Raw genomic sequence first — 20,393 nt, 5'->3', positions numbered from 1 at the left:
TGAGTTCAAAAAGTGCCCATGAAATACAATCGAGAAATGAAGGCTACAATTTAAATACAATCGATCTTATCTAGCTATCTGTTCACAATCTTCTTGCCCTTATTTTTTGTAAATGGAGTTCTTCTCTTGAACGGACATCCTTTAGGTAGGGTGGTCCTGCTTCTTCTTGTGGTGTATGCTGATACTTGTCGAAGTCTTGCTCATTGGCGACTCCATCCATTCCGATGATCTTCCTTTTGCCTCTCCTCACGACAACACGACTGGGCTTTGACGGGTCGGTAATGAAGAAGCATTGGTCCACTTGGGAAGCCAGTACCCATGGCTCATTCTTCGCGGTGACGTTCGCGCCTGCGGTCTTGGATTTGGCTTCGGGTATAACCATGGTGGTGAAATACCGGTCTTCTTTTATGACGCTCTTGGCCCATCTGACACGGAACATCGGGACCTTCTCTCCAGCATAGCTCAGCTCCCAGATCTCCTCGATCCTTCCGTAGTATATGTCCTTGTCGTTACCGGTGTAGGATTCCATCGTTACCCCGGAGTTCTGATAACCATCGCTCTTCATGCCCTTGTCCTCGGTGTAGAATGTGTAGCCATTGATATCGTACGCCTCATACGTCATCAGGTTGTGCTCGGCGCCCTGTGACAAGGCGAATATGAGTTGTTCTTCCGCGGAAGAATCCTCATGTAAAGGGTACGACAGAAGCTTTTGCTTGAACCAACGCGTGAAACATGAGTTGTGCTCTTTGATTATATCTCCGTCCGTCCTCTGTTGGCCTCGGTCATTGTACGTCTTCTCAATAAAGGTTTTGTGCTCTACCACCCAAGGATCGACCACATCTATGTGTTGTAGCGCGACTAGGTTTGCTCTTTCAAAGTCGGCGAGTCGACCCTCGAAGTCGACATGCATTTCGCGGCGACCCTCACGGTGACCCCATCCAGCGAGCCTGCCGAGGTGCCTGTTGATGGGCAGACCAACGGGGTTCTCGATGCCTAGATAATTCGTAAAGTAGGAGATGCACTCTTCGGTCAGAAAGCCCCTGGCTATGCTTCCCTCTGGACGTGAGATGTTGCGAACGTATCCTTTGATGACACCATTCATCCTTTCGAATGGCATCATGCTGTGCAGGAACGTCAGCCCGAGTTGGATGATATCCACCACGATATGGACCAGCATATGCACCATAACGTCGAAGAATGCGGGCGGGAAGTACATCTCAAGCTCGCATAGTATCACCACGATCTCTTCCTATAGCCTTCTGAGTTGCCTCACGCCAACCGACTTCCGAGAGATGACGTCGAAAAAGTTGCATAGGCCAAATAGCGTTTCACGGCCCAGTAAAAAAAATAGCGTTTCACGGACGTGCGCGTCCATCATCCCACAGATTGCAACTGGAAGTATCTATGTCATCAGCACATGATAGTCGTGAGACTTCATCCCGCTGAACTTCTGCTTCGCTGAGTCTAGGTATCTGCTTATATTCCCCGCGTAACCGTAAGGAAGTTTTACTCCTATGAGGCAGGTGAAAAACTGATCGATCTCCTCCTGACTTAGAGTGAAGCACGCGGGAGGGAAGTCATTTCCGGTCTTCTTGGCCTTCTTGCCTTTGCGACGACTTTCCGTGTCCTGCTTCGCTTCATCATCATCATCATTAGCGTGAAGCTCCTCCCTGATGCCCATTGATTTCAAGTCTGCCCTTGCTTTTGGCCCATCTTTGGTCCTCTCTGGCATGTTGAGCAGGGTACCAAGCAGACTCTCGCACACGTTCTTCGTGATATGCATGACATCAAGGCTGTGAGGCACACAGTGGATCTTCCAGTACGGCAAGTCCTAGAAAACAGACCTCGTTTTCCATACCTTCAGCAGCGGCTCTGGCGCCTTTCGCTTCTTTCCTGGCTCTGGCGCCTTTTGCTTCTTTCCCGGCAGTGGGCAATCTTTCCAATTTTTCAACAGCTCGTCTATTTCCTCGCCGCTCCTCGTACGCGGGCGTCTTCGGGGTTCGGTTTCACCATCGAACAGATCCTTGCGTTTCCTCCACGGGTCATCGTCGCGAAGCCACCTTCGATGTCCCATGAACACGGTTTTCGAAGACCCGGGATCTCTATCTAGCTGGCAATACGTTGTGTCATCCATGCACCTGACGCATCCAGAAAATCCATGGACCACTTGCCCCGCGAGATATCCGTAACCGAGATAGTCGTGCACCGTCGTGAACAGTGCGGCTCTCATAGGGAAATATTCTTTCTCTGCGGCGTCCCACATATTGGCTGGCGTTTTCCACAACATGTCTAGCTCCTCTTTCAGCAGCCCCAGATACAGATTGATGTCGTTCCCTGGTTGTTTTGGCCCTTCAATTAGCATACTCATGTGAATCTAATTCCTCTTCATGCACAACCAGGGGGAAGGTTGTACATCCACACAAACACAGGCCAGGTGCTATGTGTGCTTCTCTGGCTGCCAAACGGATTGACTCCATCGGTGCTCGTGCCCAGCACGATGTTCCTTGGATCCTTCCCAAATTCTGGGTGTTTGAAGTTCAACGCTTGCCACTAGCTCCCATCCTTAGGGTGACTCAGCATCTTGTCTTTTTTATTTATCTCCGGATCATTTGCGTCATCTTCTCGCTTCTTCTCCTCCCTATCCGCGTGCCAACGCAGGAGCTTTGCTACCTTAGGGTCCACGAAATACCGCTGCAGACGAGGAGTGATCGGAAAGTACCACACCACTTTTCGAGGAGCTTTCTTCCTCTTCTTGTATCGAGTGACGCCGCACACTGGACATATGGTAGACTCCGCGTGCTCGTCCCGATAAATGATGCAATTGTTCATGCACACATGGTATTTCACATGCGGTATATCCAGAGGAGACACGATTTTCTTTGCCTCCTCGAAACTGGTCGGGCACTTGTTCCCCTTGGGAAGACGTTCGTGCCAGAATGACATGTTCTCGTCGAAGCATGCGTCGGTCATTTTGTGTTTATCCTTCATCTCTAGAGCCATGAGCGTTACTTTCAGGCGGGTATCCTCGGGCCTGCATCCTTCATACAATGGAGTAACCACGTCTATCTCCAGTTGATCCAGCTTGGCTTTCTCTCGGGCGGCAGCTCTTGCGTCATCTGTCTGCTTGAGAAGCAGCTCTTGAATATGAGGGTCCTGCACCCAGCCCATCGATGGTCCATCGTCGTCTGCTCCGCCGGCATATTCATCTTCATGATCATGCCCTTCGTCTGCTCCCGCATCTTCCTCATCATCATGTCCGGCATCTTCTACATGATGACTGTGTACAGCACCACCGTCGTGATCATGTCCTGGAGATTCTTCGTCTTCTCGCCCGCCCGAGCCGCGGTGGTTGTCTTGCTGCCCTTCCTCATTTCTTGCCCGGCCCCCATGGACGACTTCATAGTCATCTTCATCACCTTGCCACCGATAGCCTTCCATGAAACCACGCAAGAGCAGGTGGTCCTGCACATGCCCGGAATCCGGGTCCGCAATAAGGCTCTTCAGCTTGCATCTTCGACACGGACATCTTATCTCCGTCTCGTTCTTTTCAAGCATCTCGGCCTTCGCGGAGCTCAAAAACCTATTCATGATGCCTTCGGTCATCGTGCGGACCATGGTCGCCTGCGGGGTAGAGCAAAACGATATTTTAGAACCAAGAAAAAATTTGGCATGACTTTCCCTAAAAATAGGACCAAAAAGAATGCATAGTGCCAAAATTCTCGCCGAAACGGAAATGAATCAACATTCCGGCAAAATGTTGGCAACTATCGCATTTCAAATACCGGTACCTGCAAACACAAACATATATGCAACACCACAAACATACATAGATCTAGCTAGGCCATAAAAAGTGCATGTGCACGTTGTTGGAGGGAGAACAACATAAAGATAGCTTCCCCCTTACTTACCTATCAAAAAAAGGTAATTTAACCACTTAATTTGGATGAATTTATGGTGCAAATGAGGTGAGGAGGAGGAGGCAGCTGAGACAAGCTTGGAGGAGGAGGTGGAGAGAATGAAGTGGGGAAAGTGAGGGGGTAGGTGTGGCTGTCCAAAATATCTAGCTGGTCCCAGGTTACTAATGGCGCACCACCTACAAATGCGCCATTAGTAACCCTGGTTACTAATGGCGCACCTGCTGGTGGTGCGCCATTAGTAGTATTGCAAAAAATATATATAGTAGTGGCGCACTATGAGGCTGGTGCGCCATTACTAGTTAGAACTAGTAATGGCGCACTGTGCCCTGGTGCACCATTAGTATGTTTGGAAAAATAAAAAAATTGTTACTAGTGGCGCACCGTGTGTCTGGTGCGCCATTAGTGTCTTTCACACTAATGGCGCACCAGCACATGGTGCGCCACTACTATATAGTAGTGGCGCACCACATGTCTGGTGCGCCATTAGTGGCCATTTCATCTATAGCCCTTTCCCTAGTAGTGGTTTCCCCACACATACGGACTCTAAAAACAGCCTATACTTATGTATTTCGAAATTACATGGGCCTGCCCAATAATAAGGTGAAGTAGCACCTAGAATAGCCTCTGGATGAGATTTATGAAGTGGCGTCTTGTATATTTAGTCCAAGGCTTCATGCACTCATTATGATGGCTTCAAAGTCCTCAATTCATCACTTGTAACTCCGTTCTTGTTCCCCTTGCGCATGCCGTCATCTCCATGCTTGGTCTTACTCCAATGTTCATCCTTCTCCAAGCTAGGCCCTTCATTTGTAAGCAAAACAAATGTATCCAATTTGGCAGCATCATATTCTCATGAACATTAGAATCATTACCAAGAAACGAAAGTACCTGATAATTTAATTGGCGTGCGCGAGCTCGAGTAATTGGTCCAGTATATGTTACAGTAGGGGCTGTGGGTGTAACAATGGTATTGATGTCCTTATCACGAATTCAACTCGCTAGCTCTGTTCATCTTGGAGAGGAGGAAAGAAAGAAGGTGAAGATTACAAGCCGATGACCCAGCCGTGTACCAATTTGCTACCTTACACAGAAAAATGTCGCTAGTTATATAACCCTCACACACACCACTCGCCGAGATCGTATCTGGTCGATGGCACGCAGGCCCTCTTGTTAGGCAGCTGGCCATGCTCTCCAGAAGGCAGTGTAGTGCTAACATTGGCTAGGTAGATTACGTGAGATTTTGTAATGCCGTTGAACATTTTAAAAGAAATAGAAGTCCCTATTCCACAAAAATATATGTGTTCATGCATTCTATTTTTGCTCAACCCAGGCTACACTCCCTCCGCACCTCTCACCATTTGGCACGCATGGATCCAACAGAACTAGCTACCCAAGAACAGGACCCCTTCTTCCACCAGGAAACTTTAGTAATCCCATCGAACTTGCTCGCTCGCTCGGTGGAGACCTGGAGTTGGTACCATACGTAGTTGGTGACTCGCAATGGATGCGACGATCGGCGACCCGTTGTTGGCGGCATCCGTGGAGCGGGCGTTTGAGAAGCAGCCCCTGCCCGGGTTATGGGAGCAGGTGACACCACGGGCAGTGATCGTCTCGGTGGTGCTCTCAATTGTCTTTGGCTTCGTGATCCTAAAGATCCACATGTCGACCGGCGTGGTACCTGGTATGAACATGGCAGTCAGCGTCCTCAGCTTCACCTTACTCAAGTGGTTTGTCAGCTTGGTTCGGACGTGCGGCCTCTCAACATCGCCTTTCACGCGCCAGGAGAACCTATTGGTGCTGACCACCGTCGTTACAGTCATCAACTTGGCCATCACTGGTAAGCATAGAAAACTTCAATTTCTTCTTCCATTGCTGAGATTTGATTCCCTGTCATTCTCAAGATCAGAGTGTCGGGTCATAGTTTTTTCCGGTTTCTTCTAGACCCGACCAGTGATTGTTGTCCTAGTTGTTGTCTCTAGTTTTCCTACGAAGTACGTCTTTTCTGATTTGAATTTCGTATATGGCCCCGCGAGGCAAGGCACCAATGTAAAACATTGCCATGTATTCTTTGTCCATGTTGTTTGTCTCAACCTTGCACAATAACCTCACTACTGACACGAGAGAAAAAAACATAATTGCACAACACGCTGAAAATGTCTTAGAACATAGACAAAATTAGGGGTCATTTCTTAGATTCTCTCTATATCCAACATCAATTTAAGCTGCAAAAACGTCTTAATTTATATACATAGGAAGTATTTAAAAACAAATTTACACTTCCACAAAAACAAATGATCGACACTTTGGCTTTTTTTTAATTAAACCCCCAAATTTTATTCAACACAAATAATAGATATATTTTTTTAGAGAAAAGGCATACGCCCAACTTTATGAATAAAGCCACCATAGAGAGTACGACAGAGCAATACATAACCAAGCACCAACCAAATAGAGAGTCTGGGAAAGCACACGAGGCAGACATGCCAGCATAGTTGATGACACGCATGCCAGACTAGACGAGAAGAAACTGGCACGCAGGCCAACAACCCACTACCAAAAGAAGATGATCTACTAAGACTAAGCTTGGCTGTCAGAATTTTGCGGAGAAAGGGAGACAACCAAAGCACCAACTTTCGCAATCAGGACATCTAGGGCATCATGATCCACGACTTCAGTCATTAACGTTCACTGCTGCATAGACAAACACATTTTAAACATGCAATCGGCAAGTTTGTTAGCAAAGATATCTTCAATGGTAAACCTGTTCCTGGTCGTACATAGGGACCAGCAAAAACCAGCAAACCCCAACTAGAACAACTGTTTGTTAATGCCCACAAGGCTAGCAGAAAGCAGGCGCAACTCGGCAAACAAAGAGGGATCCCAGGACACCCCCAACCAAGATCTAATGCCACACCAGGCCACCTTGGCCAAGATACAACCAAAGAAGATATGGCTCGAATCTTCCATAGTAGAACAAAGCACACATCGGTCCGAGCCAGGACCATTACGTTTACGGATCTGGTCATCCGTATGGAGAGGTCCCCTAATGGCTTGCCACATGAAGATTTTCATGTTAGGGGGAGTCCTAGTCTGCCAAATAGGCTTATACTTAGAGGTAGGAGTGCCCAAAATCAGCCTGGAATACAAGGACTTGACAGTAAATTTGCCAAAGGGGAGTGGAGCCAGGTAACAGACTCCTCTACCTCCGAGATCACCGGGATGAAGGCAATGCGACACTGCTAGTCATCCAATTTTGCAGGAGAGAGAGAGAGAGAATCGGAAAGCCAGGTCCTAATTATTGGCTAAGAGCTTTGAGATGGAGATCTCCCGGTCCAAGCAGTTGGAGCAAAGGACAACAAAAGAAACAACTAACAAAGACTCACCACAGCACCAACCTAGCCAAAACCGAGTGCACCGGCCATTACCCACCACAAACTCGGCATGTTCTTTAAAAACGTCCTTGACTTTCACCAATTTTTTCCAGAATTGGATGTAGCCCGAGGCTAAGGCAACATCAGGCTCCCATGAGGAAAATACATGGCTTTTAGAAGAGAGAGCCAGAGATAGCCGTCCCCAATGGTCATAATCTTCCACCACCACTTAATAATAAGACATTTGTTCATCAGCGATGTATTCAAGATGCCCAACCCCCCAAGGTTTTTCAGTCTACAGCTTCCATTTCACCAATCTATATTTGCGCTTATTGTCCGCACTATTCCAATAGAAAGCACCCCTATGCTTGTCAAAACCCTCATGGGTCCCATTAGATAGATGGTAAAATCCTATGGTGAACGTAGGGAGAGAGGAAAGGCATGCGTTAATGGGCCAAACCTTGTCTGCGTTGGTGTTGTACCTGCCCCGCCAAGGCATGAGTGGTTCCCAACCTGGGTTACCAGAGGAGCAAACTCCTTGGCACACAACCTGGCTGGCGAAATGGGCAAGCCCGAATATCTAAAGGGGAAGGACCCGAAAGAGCAATTCAGCAGATGAGAAACCCTAACAGCTTTCTCCTTAGAAACACCCGTGGTGATAACCTCGCTCTTGGAGAAGTTGTTCTTAAGCACCAAGAGGGCCTCAAAGCAGAGAAGCAGAAAATTGAAATGTGCAATGCAAGAGTCATTCTACTCTACCATAACGATCGTATCATCCCCAACAGCCCAGGAGAGTGTGCAAGAAAGAGCATCGGCAATAAAATTGAACAACAGATGGGATCCCCTTGACGTAGGCCCCTACCACTGGCAAAAAAATGTTGGTCTGTCCATTGACACACACATCAGTGTAGGTCCCAAAAACAAGCTGCATAATCTAGTGCACATACGCACTATCGAAATCCCAACTAACTGAGTCATACGCCTTCTCAAATTCAAGCTTAAGAGAGACCGCCTTAGAATTCCTCACCCTAAGGTCATGGACAATCTCATGAAAACTAAGAGTCCTACCTAAAATAAACCCGCCCTTCACAAAAGCCGGTTGGTAAGGACTAAGCACCCAGTGGGCCATAGGGGAGAGACGAGTAGCAAAGTCCTTAGCGTGGAACTTAGCAAAATTAGTCATCAGAGCAATATCACAGAATTAAGAGATCAGACCAGCCCCTTTAACTTTAGGAATGAGGAAAATGGCAGCATAGTTCAACCGCAAAATGTCCACTATCCCTAAACAAACCCCCTGTATAACCACACACACCAAGTGACGCCAGACGGGCCAATTTTTTCTAAAGAAAAGGATAGAGAAGCCATGAGGGCCTGAGGCCGAATTACCATTAGCAGACTTAATGACATATTCAATCTCCTCCTTGGAGAGAGGCAACATAAAGGACTCATTTTCCTCACTAGACACCCTCCACCATTGCAACTAGAAAGAAAAGGAAATGACAAACCCAAACACAGGTTTAACAGCGAGCATAGATGCAAAAAAAGTAAACATGTGCTAAAATAGGATGTTGGTCGGCAATCATAACACCATCCATAGCCAAATTATCGATAGAGCATTGACGTCTCTTGCAATTAGCAATAGCAAGAAAATAGGCCGCCAGAGAGTCCCTCTTCAGCGTCCAATTTGAAGTTCCCCTCTGACACCAATAGACCTCCGCTTGGCGATGCAACTGCATCAGCAAGTCTTCCAAGCTATATCTCAGCTGCCACTCATCCCATGAGAAAACAGGCCCATCAGCCACCAAATCCAGAGCCGAAATAGGATCCAACAAATCAGATTTCTGCCTCTGGGCCTCAGCAGCCCTATTACGGCCCCAAACCATCAAAAACTTCCTAAGGTTATACGAAGAGAAATGTCAATCATTCGTAGGGACAAAGGAGCGCCTGGTTGCGGTCAACAGGGAAGTAATCTTGTTGGAAAGCATAAGGTGGAAACCCTTAACAAGCAGGCTGGACACATGAACTGGAAACGGGAAGAAAGAGACGGGGAAGAAATCCCCGCATCTAAAAAAAGCGGGGAATGATCCGAACCAACATGTGATTTGGCAACCAAGGAAGCACGAAGAAAAATGGAATCCCAACCATGACACACAAACACATGACCTAGGACCGATCTGATGGGTAAGGGCTGATGATTAGATCAAGTGAAGCGAGCGCCCATCTGTAGGATGTCATGAAGACCACAATCATTGATAAACTCATTAAACGAATCAACTGGCCATGAGAAGTTATTGTTACTCTTATCAGTAGGTGACCTCAGGAGATTAAAGTCGCCTCCAATCAATAGCGGAAGGGAACATGACTCAATCTTAGTGGAGGCTCATCAAGAAATAGAGAAGAAGTGGAGTGATTAGCCAGACCGTAAACCACAATCATCTCCCAAAGCAGTTCAGCTGCTTGTGCATCAGCACCATGCTAGCCCAAAAATATCCATGATCAAAAGCCACAAAATAAAAAACATCATGTTTCGCACCAATCAGGATACCACCCGAATGCCCGGAAGTAGGAAACCATTTCCAATAAAATCTGTCAGCCCCAACGATGGAAGATAATTCATTTTTAGAAAACAAAGCTTTAAACATTTTGATTAGGCATACCAAACCCACCTTATCACCCTAACCAAATTACAAATATAATCCTGGCGCCCCAAGCGTTGAAACCCCTAATATTGTTGAATAGAGACCTCATTGAAAGAAAGAATCTTAATGTAAAGACTTGACCTGCTTGGGGCATCACAGGATTTTGGACGCTTGACATGCATCCGTTTGGCAGGAGCAGGAGAAGGATGGCCCCTACTAGCCTCCAACGGGCCTACACCCCACAAGGTGGTAGATGGCCGCTTCCCAGCCGCCACCTCCTTTGCTTTGGAAATAGAAGCTCGGGCAACTTCATTAGCACGCACCAAAGACAGGAGGGTGCAGGGAGACCCAACATGAGGACCAAAAGAAACTCCAACATCCGCTAACACACTAACCAAATGACTATCAGGTAAAGATGGAAGAACGAACCGAACATGAGAGTGCAAGGAGGGGGACGCAGTACCTGGGTGAGGAAGATTCTTGGCCGCTGCTAGCCTAGCCGCACGCGCAGCCACCGGCTCCCCGCTATCCTGGACCTTGCGGCCCTTCCGTCCAGTGGAGAAAGGAGACCAGAGAGGAATCCAACACACCGTCAGCAAAGACGCTGCACCAGCAGAAGCAGACCGCATTGTCGTTCCCAAGTTATCATCAAGCTAACTACAGAGAGTACCCATCAACTACTTGGAGCCAGATGAGGCCCTCCTCTTGGCCGAAAACTTCTTAACCAAACATTTCTTCTTCTTGCTCATGGGCACCACAACGGCTAGGGTAGGAGATGGGGAACATCCACAATACCAAATATGGAACAGGAGCCAGGGTAAGTCGGCACATTGGAGCAGACATTAGAGAAATGGGTGCCTGAACCCTTTTCAGTCGGAGCCAGCGCGATGAGAGGGCTACAATTTAATTCAGAGGTTCCTCAAGCCAATCAAAAGTTGACGAAAATCTAGCCAACCTAACGAGTTCATGTGCTACCTTATTAGCTTCTGCATTACAATGTTTGAACCTAAACATAGGAAAATCACACGCAAAATGATAAATGTCATGAAAAACCGCCACCGCCGCGCCTGTAGAATATCCTCTGCTCTTCATGGTGTCAATGAACTTCAGGTTATTTGTCTGAGTTAATGACAAGACGATTACACCCCACCATTAGCGTAAGAGACAACCCAAACTAAGTGCGAAAGCTTCAGTTGTCACACATCTACGCATCAGCCTATCTTCCCATTGGCCCTTGCAATGAATTTACCTTTATCATCCCTGAGGACTGCCCCGACTATACCCCGAACTTGATCATGGTCAAAGGATGCATCAACATTGAGTTTTACAAAAATACCATAGGGGACGACTTCGCCCCCCTTCTTTATTGCCACCCTTGGAAAGGAAGCAATATCGACACTTAGGCTTGTTCACACATAGAAGGGCTGCCTAGAATGCTAATTTCTTATCATGGTCGTAAATTACATAAGAAACACACGATTCACATAGAATGAAAAAATAAAATGACTTGTTGAAGGAACATATATCTTGAACCAAAAAAGACTTATATATGATTCTAAATAGTCCCACATACCAACCAACTGGAGAAGGTCATATATATGGATACTGATGTAGTTGTGTAGGTCATTGAAGTGAAAACTAAAAACCAAGCGGCACATCCATGGTGACATATTCTTCATACTTTCAGACTTGATACTATCTAATAAATGGTTGTGTGCATCGCTTGATGCACAGGCCGGGTAATCATCCTTCTTGGAAAAAATAAAACATCTATGGCATCTCAAGATAACTTTTTGGCACAACCTCTTGTAGCCAGCCTTGGAAGTAAATCCGACCATCGTGTGTACTCCTATCTTATGGTTTTGCGGAGCCTCCACCCATCTCCAATGCAAAAAATGACAAAGAAAAAGAAAAACTCAGTTTGTTATGAGAAAAAAACCAGATTTGGGGCTAACTTCAAATTTCTTATGCTAAAAAGACAACCTCATGTCAAACTTCTATAAATTACAAACGTAGTGGACAACAAAGCTTCTGAACCAGTGTAAATAGCTATGGTATTCAATGGACCGGTACGCTCCATTTATGGTCATCTCTACAATGTGTGGAGAATCGGGACCCATTTATGGAGGTGTGTACACGCTTGGAGAACATGGGGAGGGATACTTTTACCCGCCATCGATGGCAGCATGATCTTAGGACTAGCCCTCCCATTTAGTAGACATCATACAGTCTGAATACTTATATTTCGTCTTTTACTTTTTGAGAGTGCATTTGGTTTGGGTGTGTGCATCTTAGTTATGCAGAGGCCGGGTGTAATACTTAAACCTTTTAAGTAATAAAGCACCCATATCGGAAAAAGGTATTCAATGTACACGAGCAACTACCGGAAATGATGCATGGAGTGCACAGCAACACATCAGCAGTGATAAAAATTGCGCAATGCAGCCATATAGGTGACATGCGCAACACAACAAAAAGCACAAATTTAGAGAATGAGGCATGTTCATTATGTAAAGATTCATGATTCTGCCTTCTTGATGTTTTTCTTCAGCAAGATCCTCCCATCTTCCTCCTTTAACAGTCCGGGTATTAGGTGCACCAACACATGGACTTCCAAATCTTAAAGATACAAATACACAGTCATCCAATAACAGAGTGATACACAAAAGCTGCCAATACCATGAAAAATTGTTCATCGTCCCAACTATAAGATGGATTAGAAAAATAAGGTCGATACACTGACGTTTGGTTAGTGACTCCACAAGGATCCTCATAGAGGCAAATGTGTCCCATCTTTCGATGAGATGGTGGCCACCGCTCTGGTGGAGTAGATTTTGATGATCCGACTAGGAACGTGCGAGGACGTCGCGCCTTACCAATTGCTAAACCAACTCCGAGAGGTTATTGACCACGCCGCAACACGATCAACCTGACCACGAAGGTTTGTTTCCTGCAGGCAAATAATGAACAAGCAAGAAACTGAGATTGCAATCTGAATAATGCAAATAGAGGTAAGCTTTATTGATCAAAGTGGGGTTCTGTGACGTCTTTGTCTGGTCGTTGAATACAGACGAAGTGCGCAAAGTTGCAGCTATGGCAAACTTTAATCTAAACGAAACCCCAAAGTCTAAACGATGCCCTAACGGCCGTATATATGGAGGAATAGGGGGGAATTTCATGACCCCTTGGAGGAGGGGTCTGAAACCAACCCTAATTCTGTTTCGCCACACATAGGGACTCTAAAAACAGCCTAGGAAGTTGTATTTTGAAATTACACGGGCCTGGCCCAAAAAATAAGGTGGCACAACACCTAAAATAAGCTATGGACGAAATTTATGAAAGGGCATCTTGTATATTTCGTCCATGTCCTTGTATGTCATCAAGGAGGCTTCAAAGTGCTGAAATCTGCACTAGAAATGTCGTTCTTGTTCCCTTTGCATGCCTTCATCTCCATGCTTGACCCTGCTCCAGTGTTCATCCCACTTGTCCATGCTATTCCCTTCATTAGTAATCAACACAAATGTATCCAATTTAGGCAACATCATATTCTCATGAACATTAGAATTGTTACAAAAAAGGAAGTACCTGGTAATTCAATTGGCGTGCGCGAATTCTAGTAATTGGTCCAGTATGTATAGCAGCAGGGGTTGTGGGTGTAACAATGGGATTGATGTCCTCATCAGTTCCGGGAAGTCTTTTCATTTAGTAACACCACAACTGACAGTCCAATCTACCCCTCTAGCCCAACAAGGTCTCCTACTAGTGCCGTGCAAACTTTTCAATGAAAAATGTAATATTAATAAAATGAAAATTAACTACATATGTGGAATGAAGAAAGCAAATAAATAATGAAGTGGGAGATTGAAGAGAGAGCGAAAACATACAACAAATGTTTTGACAAACTAAACAGTGACGAGTATTTTCTACATGTCGCATACTTTACAGGAGGAAAAAGTCCGTGAGAACCCAGAAAAAGACAGACAAACACTTTCTGCAAACAAAACAAGGAAAATGATGATAAATGTAGGTAAACATAGACATTTAGAAGAAGAATCACATAAAAGACCTTAAATTGCAAATTGTTGGTGAAAGAAAAATTCTAGCTAATTTTTGTTATTTGAAAAACTATTATATTGCTCGTGATAAAAGAATGGTAACGTTAAAAAAGCAAAAAGAAAATGGCATATGCATGATTACAACTGATGCTAAGCATCAGCATGATATATACACATGGAGCACGAGGAAACAAAGATGAGTGTGTTAGGTATCAGTATAGTACCACAGAGAATTAAGTGACCCATGTTCCTTATGTGCAATTGGGCATAAGTATAGTACGCCAAGATCAAAAGGATAACACACAACCTAACTTGGCTATATTACATGAGGAGAAAAGAGGGGGAGGGCGAAACACCGAATAGAGTAATGTTATTTCAGTTGAGCATTAAAGTCTTAAATTAAACCCTACATTTTAGTACTGCTAAAGGTTGAATCCTTGGTGGAAAAAGAAGAAAATAAAATGAATACATAGTACAGACAACAACATACTAGCCAAACAAATTATCTCAACAAATCATTATTATGTCATAAGTGAACTAATTATATCTAGTAGTAAGAAGATAGCACCTCCTATTCTCACTAGTAAAGAAAGCTAGACACCCGATAACAAACAAACAATATATGTCCAAGCATACGAGTAAAATTATCAAGAGGCCACTAGTAGAACATATTGTATTTAGAAAAAGGGGGAAATGCAACTATAAACACAGTAAAAGGAGAGAATTCATATCAAAGGTGCACACGATGCTACCTATTCATTTTCAGTCAGAACAAGATCATGCAATTAAGAAAAGACATGATTGACTCATCACTAGGTTATTCTCCAACCAAAAATATCAATGCTTACCTCTTTGAATGTTGGAGCACAAAGCAATGGCCACACGGAAATAAAACATAAAGTGACATGCAAATAGAAAATTGTGGGAGTGCTTGCTGAATTTGTGTGCATGCGTGTGTGTGGGGGTGCGGGATACTTTGCCTTCAAGAAGTGAAGTAAAACCTGCAGGTACATGCAAAAGCTAAGAAAATGACTAGGTGCTTATTGGAAAAAATAAGATTGACGACAGACAGATTAAGCACAAGGGACTTACCGAAAGAATGATGACTGGAGCAAAACAATTCATTGTGTATTTCAAAAAATTACCATCATACATTAAAAACTCTCGTCATGTATTAAAATATTAATCTTAGATTTTGAGATGTTCATTATATTTTGGAAAAATGCTCATCATGTATTTGAAAAAAACACACATTAAACCACTAGACATTGGGTATTTAAAATTTGTTTATCGTGTATTCAAATATGTTCATGGCGTATTAATGTTACTCATCATGCACTTCAAATGATTTCTTTCATTTAAATATGTTCGCACATTTTCAAATATGTCCATATAATTTTTTTAAGTGCTTACGCATTTTAAATAAAAATGTTTTTGTATTTAAAAAATCATGTCTTTAAAAAACTCTCCCATTTTAAAAAGTGCTCATATATTCTCAAACTAGAAAAACTAAAAATGTAAGAAGAAAAATAAAAAAATGGAGAAAACAGACACATTAAGGCCAACAAGAACCGACCAATAAAATAGTTGAAAAAATGAGGAGGAAATCCCAAGCTCGAATGTCAAACCGATCCTCGCATGCGCCCTTGCTCGGTTGGCCCATACGTGGGCGCTGGAAGTAATGTGGTGTATATATCGTTGTAAGCGAGATAGCCTATGCGAACTTTTTGCACAGACTACTTTGTCCCGTGATGAGCCATGCCTCTTCTTCTTCCTTAATATTTGACACAAGCAAGAATGTAGTCAAAAAACTAAATTTTGAAGCAAAAGAGAATCATAAGGGGTAGAAGGCCTCCACAGGAAATTACAGGGTGGCTTGTGAAGTTGCTTCTTAATTCAGTGATGATGAATAGAGATACCTAGGGGCAAAAAAAGAGGTCACCATTCCCTTTCAGGAAAACTATGGCCATTAAGATGTTCTTCGAGTATTTGCACTTGGACACAACATGCCTAGCTAGTTGTATTAGTGGTCATCTTTGATATGCATAAAGGTTTGTAGGGCAATCAGCTGATTGCTATCTTATTACCCATCCCACGGCTGTTTTGAGGATCCTAGCAAGCAAAGATGTCGGTGTACAAAAGTAGGGGCTCTCCTTTTGACCCCTTTACTTGTGCACGGGCAGTCAGAGCCGCGTGCGCGCCACGACCACACTCAGCAGGGCAAAGGAGGGGAGCTGGAGAGAAGCCGGAGCACAAGACAACTGAGATAACGCCAAGACCAGAAACACAAATAGCAAAGGGGGCAAGGTGGACTCCCCCGGCAGGACCCTTGCCGGGGCGGCCTCTGCGGCCCCGGCAAGAGCCTTGCCGGGGCGACTTGCCCAACACCAGTAGAGTGAGCCACCCTTGAGCCCATGGGTTCCTACCCAACCAACTACGTTGGACCCCAGGGCTCGGGAGGCGCCTCTGAGGTGGCATGCAGATCTTCGTCAAGATCCTAAACATGTGAGATCAGATGAGGACCAGAAGATGGCGACCCTCGGCGGGATCCCAGCCGAGGGAATCCACAAGACCCCCGGCAAGCGCCTTGCAGGGGACGACTGCAACGCCGCAGAAAGACCCTTGCCGGGTCCCCGGCAAGACCCTTGCCGAGGGCGTCAGCATGGCCACTGCCAGGCCAGCACCAGCCAAGACTCCATCGCCGTCCCCAAGTAGCTGCTAGCTCAACCAGCTGGGCAGGCACCTGCGTGGCGACGGGCGGCCTCTACGCCAACTCAGCAAGCACCTGCGCGGTGCCATGCAAATCTTCGTGAAGGCCCTGCCACCGCGCCACCTCAGCTGTCTGCCTGCCTGCCTACATGGCGCCACACGCATCGCAGGCCTGGGCGCGTGTCGAAGCAAGGCGAGGCGGCTACGGACGGGACGGGCCTCGTTCCCGACCCCGATAAAGCTAAGGGACACCTAAGCGATGCATTAAATGCGTCTTGTCCTGTAATATGGGCGATAAGCTCGCAACACTGTAGACCTTTCCACCTCCTGTGCCACTGTGGCAGCCCCTTTCGACTATAAAAGGAGGCCCGTGGCATACTGGAGGGGGATTCGGCTCTTTTGGGCAAGTTACACCCCGTAGCTAGCTCAAGAACACAAGAACACTTAATACATCCACCAAAGCAGGACTAGAGTATTACGCATCCTCGCGGCCTGAACCTGGGTAAACGATCCGTATGCTTCCTGTTAGACCTGCTCTTCTCACAACCCCGCGCCCCGCCAACCGTAGTAGGGATTCCAGTGATCCCATAGGTGTCATTTCCACCGACAAAAGAATTTGCAAATGGTAGGGCTGCCCGAAAAAGCAGGCCTCGTAGGTTGATCCTGTAGAATAAACCCATTGTGTTGATAGAAAATGAAAGGTGTCATGCTCATTTTTCTGTATCAAGTTGCAAAATGTGCTCAGCCAAAATAGTTGGGGCTTTAAGTGTTGCATCCAAGATCCATCTTGCAATACTAGTTGTTTTCTTTTGCAACTCGAATTTGAAAAGTAGAAACTATGGGAGGGCATAAAGACTTTAGGGTTGGAAATGTCTAGCTCGGTGGAATGGAAAAAATGGATTTGCTCCACCGCAAATAGTCATGAGGGTTGAAGTCGAGCTGATAATTTGACTCATCAATACAATTTTCCAAACTTAGCCAGGACTTGTGCGACGAGGACTATTCATACCAAACCATCAGATGGGAAAGATTTCTCGAGGTAGAGGATTTTTTGCGAGTGGTAGGGGATTAAAATACCACCAAGGTTTTTTGCCCAACTGACCTTGCATTCATCGCTAAAGAAGTTGTGACACCATGACCAAATTAAGCATCTGCTTCTTTTATTATAATCATTAAAAAGGACATTTATTCACCTCGAGGGTTATGCGGAAATAGACTATGTTGGAACTTAACACTGACATGACGAGACTCATCTTTCAAAGTAAGATGGAAAAAATTGCGTGGTCAGGCACGATTTGTTTCCACAACAATTATTTGCAGCCTTTGTAGGAAGAGATATAGGCCAATGTACCTTCTTAGGAAATTAAAACTTTATAGTTGAAATTCTACCAGGACACTATGGAAGTTGACATATTGGCATCCGACCAAACAAATGGAGATCTTTGGATTGTTTTTGGTGAGACGAGACACAAGGTCAAAGTTATACATGATTTGCTTAAGGTTGTAACAGTATCATCAAATAAACATAAAGTCGATTGTGGCATTATTAGCATAATCAAGATTCCAATTCTAGCAGAGCTATGTGAAGATGTTAGTTGTGAGCTTATAAAGACGATGGAGAGAATTAAAGGATATGAGTGAGGGTGGCAGGGAGAGATGGTCTCCATTAAGAATATATATTTTTCGAAACAGAATGTTATATTTAGAGTCCATTGAGCACAATTTTCGATGAATTGGCAAAAACTAGACTAATACAACCGCGTAGGTGGTTGGGTATTGAAAGCAACTTATATCTTTCTCACTTCTAACATTCTTAGAAATTTATTTGTTTTTTCAAACATACGATAATAGTATTGTCGCAGGATCATGGCTACTTGAGTTAAAAACTAGATCATGGTTTGGGAAAATATAATTTGCTGCTCTTGCATACGTATCGATTCATAGCTTGGGGCTGGTTGCTAGTGTAATGCAATGAATAAAGATGACACATATATGTGTGTTAGGAAGGGAGTCACGAGGCGATCAACAATGGTTGTTTCTGTGAGATTGTTAGATGAGGTTTTCCAGGCAGAGGATACCACATCATTGGCAAGAGGTTATTTCTAAAATATGCTTAGAAGTCAACAAATTAATAGGACGCGAATGTGTAGACTTTGTGGTCCTTGCTAGTGTAACGTTGTACATGATATGATAGGGGTGACTCCGGAGTTTAATATATGTGATTGTACGATAGTTAATAAGATAGTTTTACCTACAATCAATTTCACATAGAGAAGAGAAAAATGTTATAGAATAGATTACATCTTACTTTCATCTCCTGCAAGTAATGCACCACCATCAGCAAAAACACCCTTCCCTAATTTAGTGATTGGAATATATGACCTATCAATGGTACCAACAACCATAACATGCAGATAATTCTGTCCCCGATGATGACTTCTACACATCATTGAGTTTTCACCAATAACTTATAACTAATGGACCTAATTTCTTGTCCGTGACTGGTGATATATCAAACTCTAACATGTTGGTACTGGTAGGCCCAATTTTTCTCGTTACTAGTGTGATGTACAGTAGTGAAGGGCTTGGTATGTGAGCGGCAATAAGCTAGCCCACTAGACTTAGACGAACTCCCATATAAAAGCCCTCTGAAAAGTAATTCCACCCATTGCCCCCTCCCCTCATTCATTTTCTCCTAACCAATGGTCGACGCCACCTTATTCTCTTTACCAAGTCTCCCTTCTCCATCTAATATATCGCTTCCCAAGAACCTTCACCGGTGATACTATGCATTAACAAGTGTTACATGAAGGAGAGTGCTATTGAGGGGCTATGGCGGTATTCAGCTAAAACATGATCTGACATCCTCATGCTCATTGAGGACTAAATCTGGTGTCTTTAACCCAAGCTCTCCACCACTCCTACCTCCTCCTATTGAGGCGCTCTAACAGTACCAAATCCCAAATTTTGCCTAGTTCCGACTCTCCTCCACCACGTCGCTGCCTGCTCAAGGTATGGGAGCATGATACATCCTGGAAACTGCCCAGGCCATGTGATGAGGTTGAGTTTGTGCTTATTCATCGCCTCTAGGATGGCCATTGTGTCATCTGCTACTTTTTCAAGGTCAACACCTCTGCCAGGTTTACAAATGTTATGACATTGATGTGTACATGCACCACCTGTATTCGTGATCTTGTGCTGACAAGGACCCCTAGTGCGCATTGGTGCAAGTAGGAAGTAGTGCAAGGCGGTTGATTCTGGGATGTGCGTCCATTCATGGGTTAGGTACTCACTAGTGGTTTATTTATCACCACTAACATGTGTTATGCCTTTGTGTGTAGTAGCTTAGTCGACCATAACTAGACTGCCATTTTGTAGAATGTTTTCATGCATGCAAAAGTACATGATGATTAAAAACATAATTAAGGGAAGGCTTATGAAAATATGGCAGCTCCTTTAGTGGAGAGCATTGTCCTATTCTTCATTTGATGAATCATTTCTAAGCTAACGATAATATTCTTTTATTTTGTTTAGATCATCAATTATTCTATGTGGCCTATTGCTAAACTGGCACAACTGTGTGTGCTATGAGGTTGGAGGTAGTGCATAGAAGCTAGAGGATTATAGCTAAGCTTTGCTAATTTGGTAGCTAAAGCACCAACTAGCTAGATGGAGGCATATGTTTTAGAAGGGGGCACAAAA

General features: G+C 44.7%; 1 protein-coding gene across 1 annotated transcript in view; it reads left to right on the top strand.

The window, feature by feature from the left end:
* Positions 1-5,307: 5,307 nt before the first annotated feature.
* LOC123167049 (probable metal-nicotianamine transporter YSL3) overlaps positions 5,308-20,393 on the top strand; it is a 102,681-nt gene continuing 87,595 nt past the window's right edge. Inside the window, exon 1 of the mRNA XM_044584891.1 lies at positions 5,308-5,754. Coding sequence (XP_044440826.1) covers positions 5,418-5,754 — 337 coding nt within the window. The 5' untranslated portion in view covers positions 5,308-5,417. The remainder of the gene's footprint in view (positions 5,755-20,393) is intronic.

This window comes from Triticum aestivum, chromosome 1D (assembly GCF_018294505.1).
Source record: "Triticum aestivum cultivar Chinese Spring chromosome 1D, IWGSC CS RefSeq v2.1, whole genome shotgun sequence".
NCBI classification, from domain to species: Eukaryota; Viridiplantae; Streptophyta; class Magnoliopsida; order Poales; family Poaceae; genus Triticum; species Triticum aestivum.
Note: the sequence above shows the minus strand (reverse complement) of the source record. Positions and strands in the feature narration are given on the sequence as shown.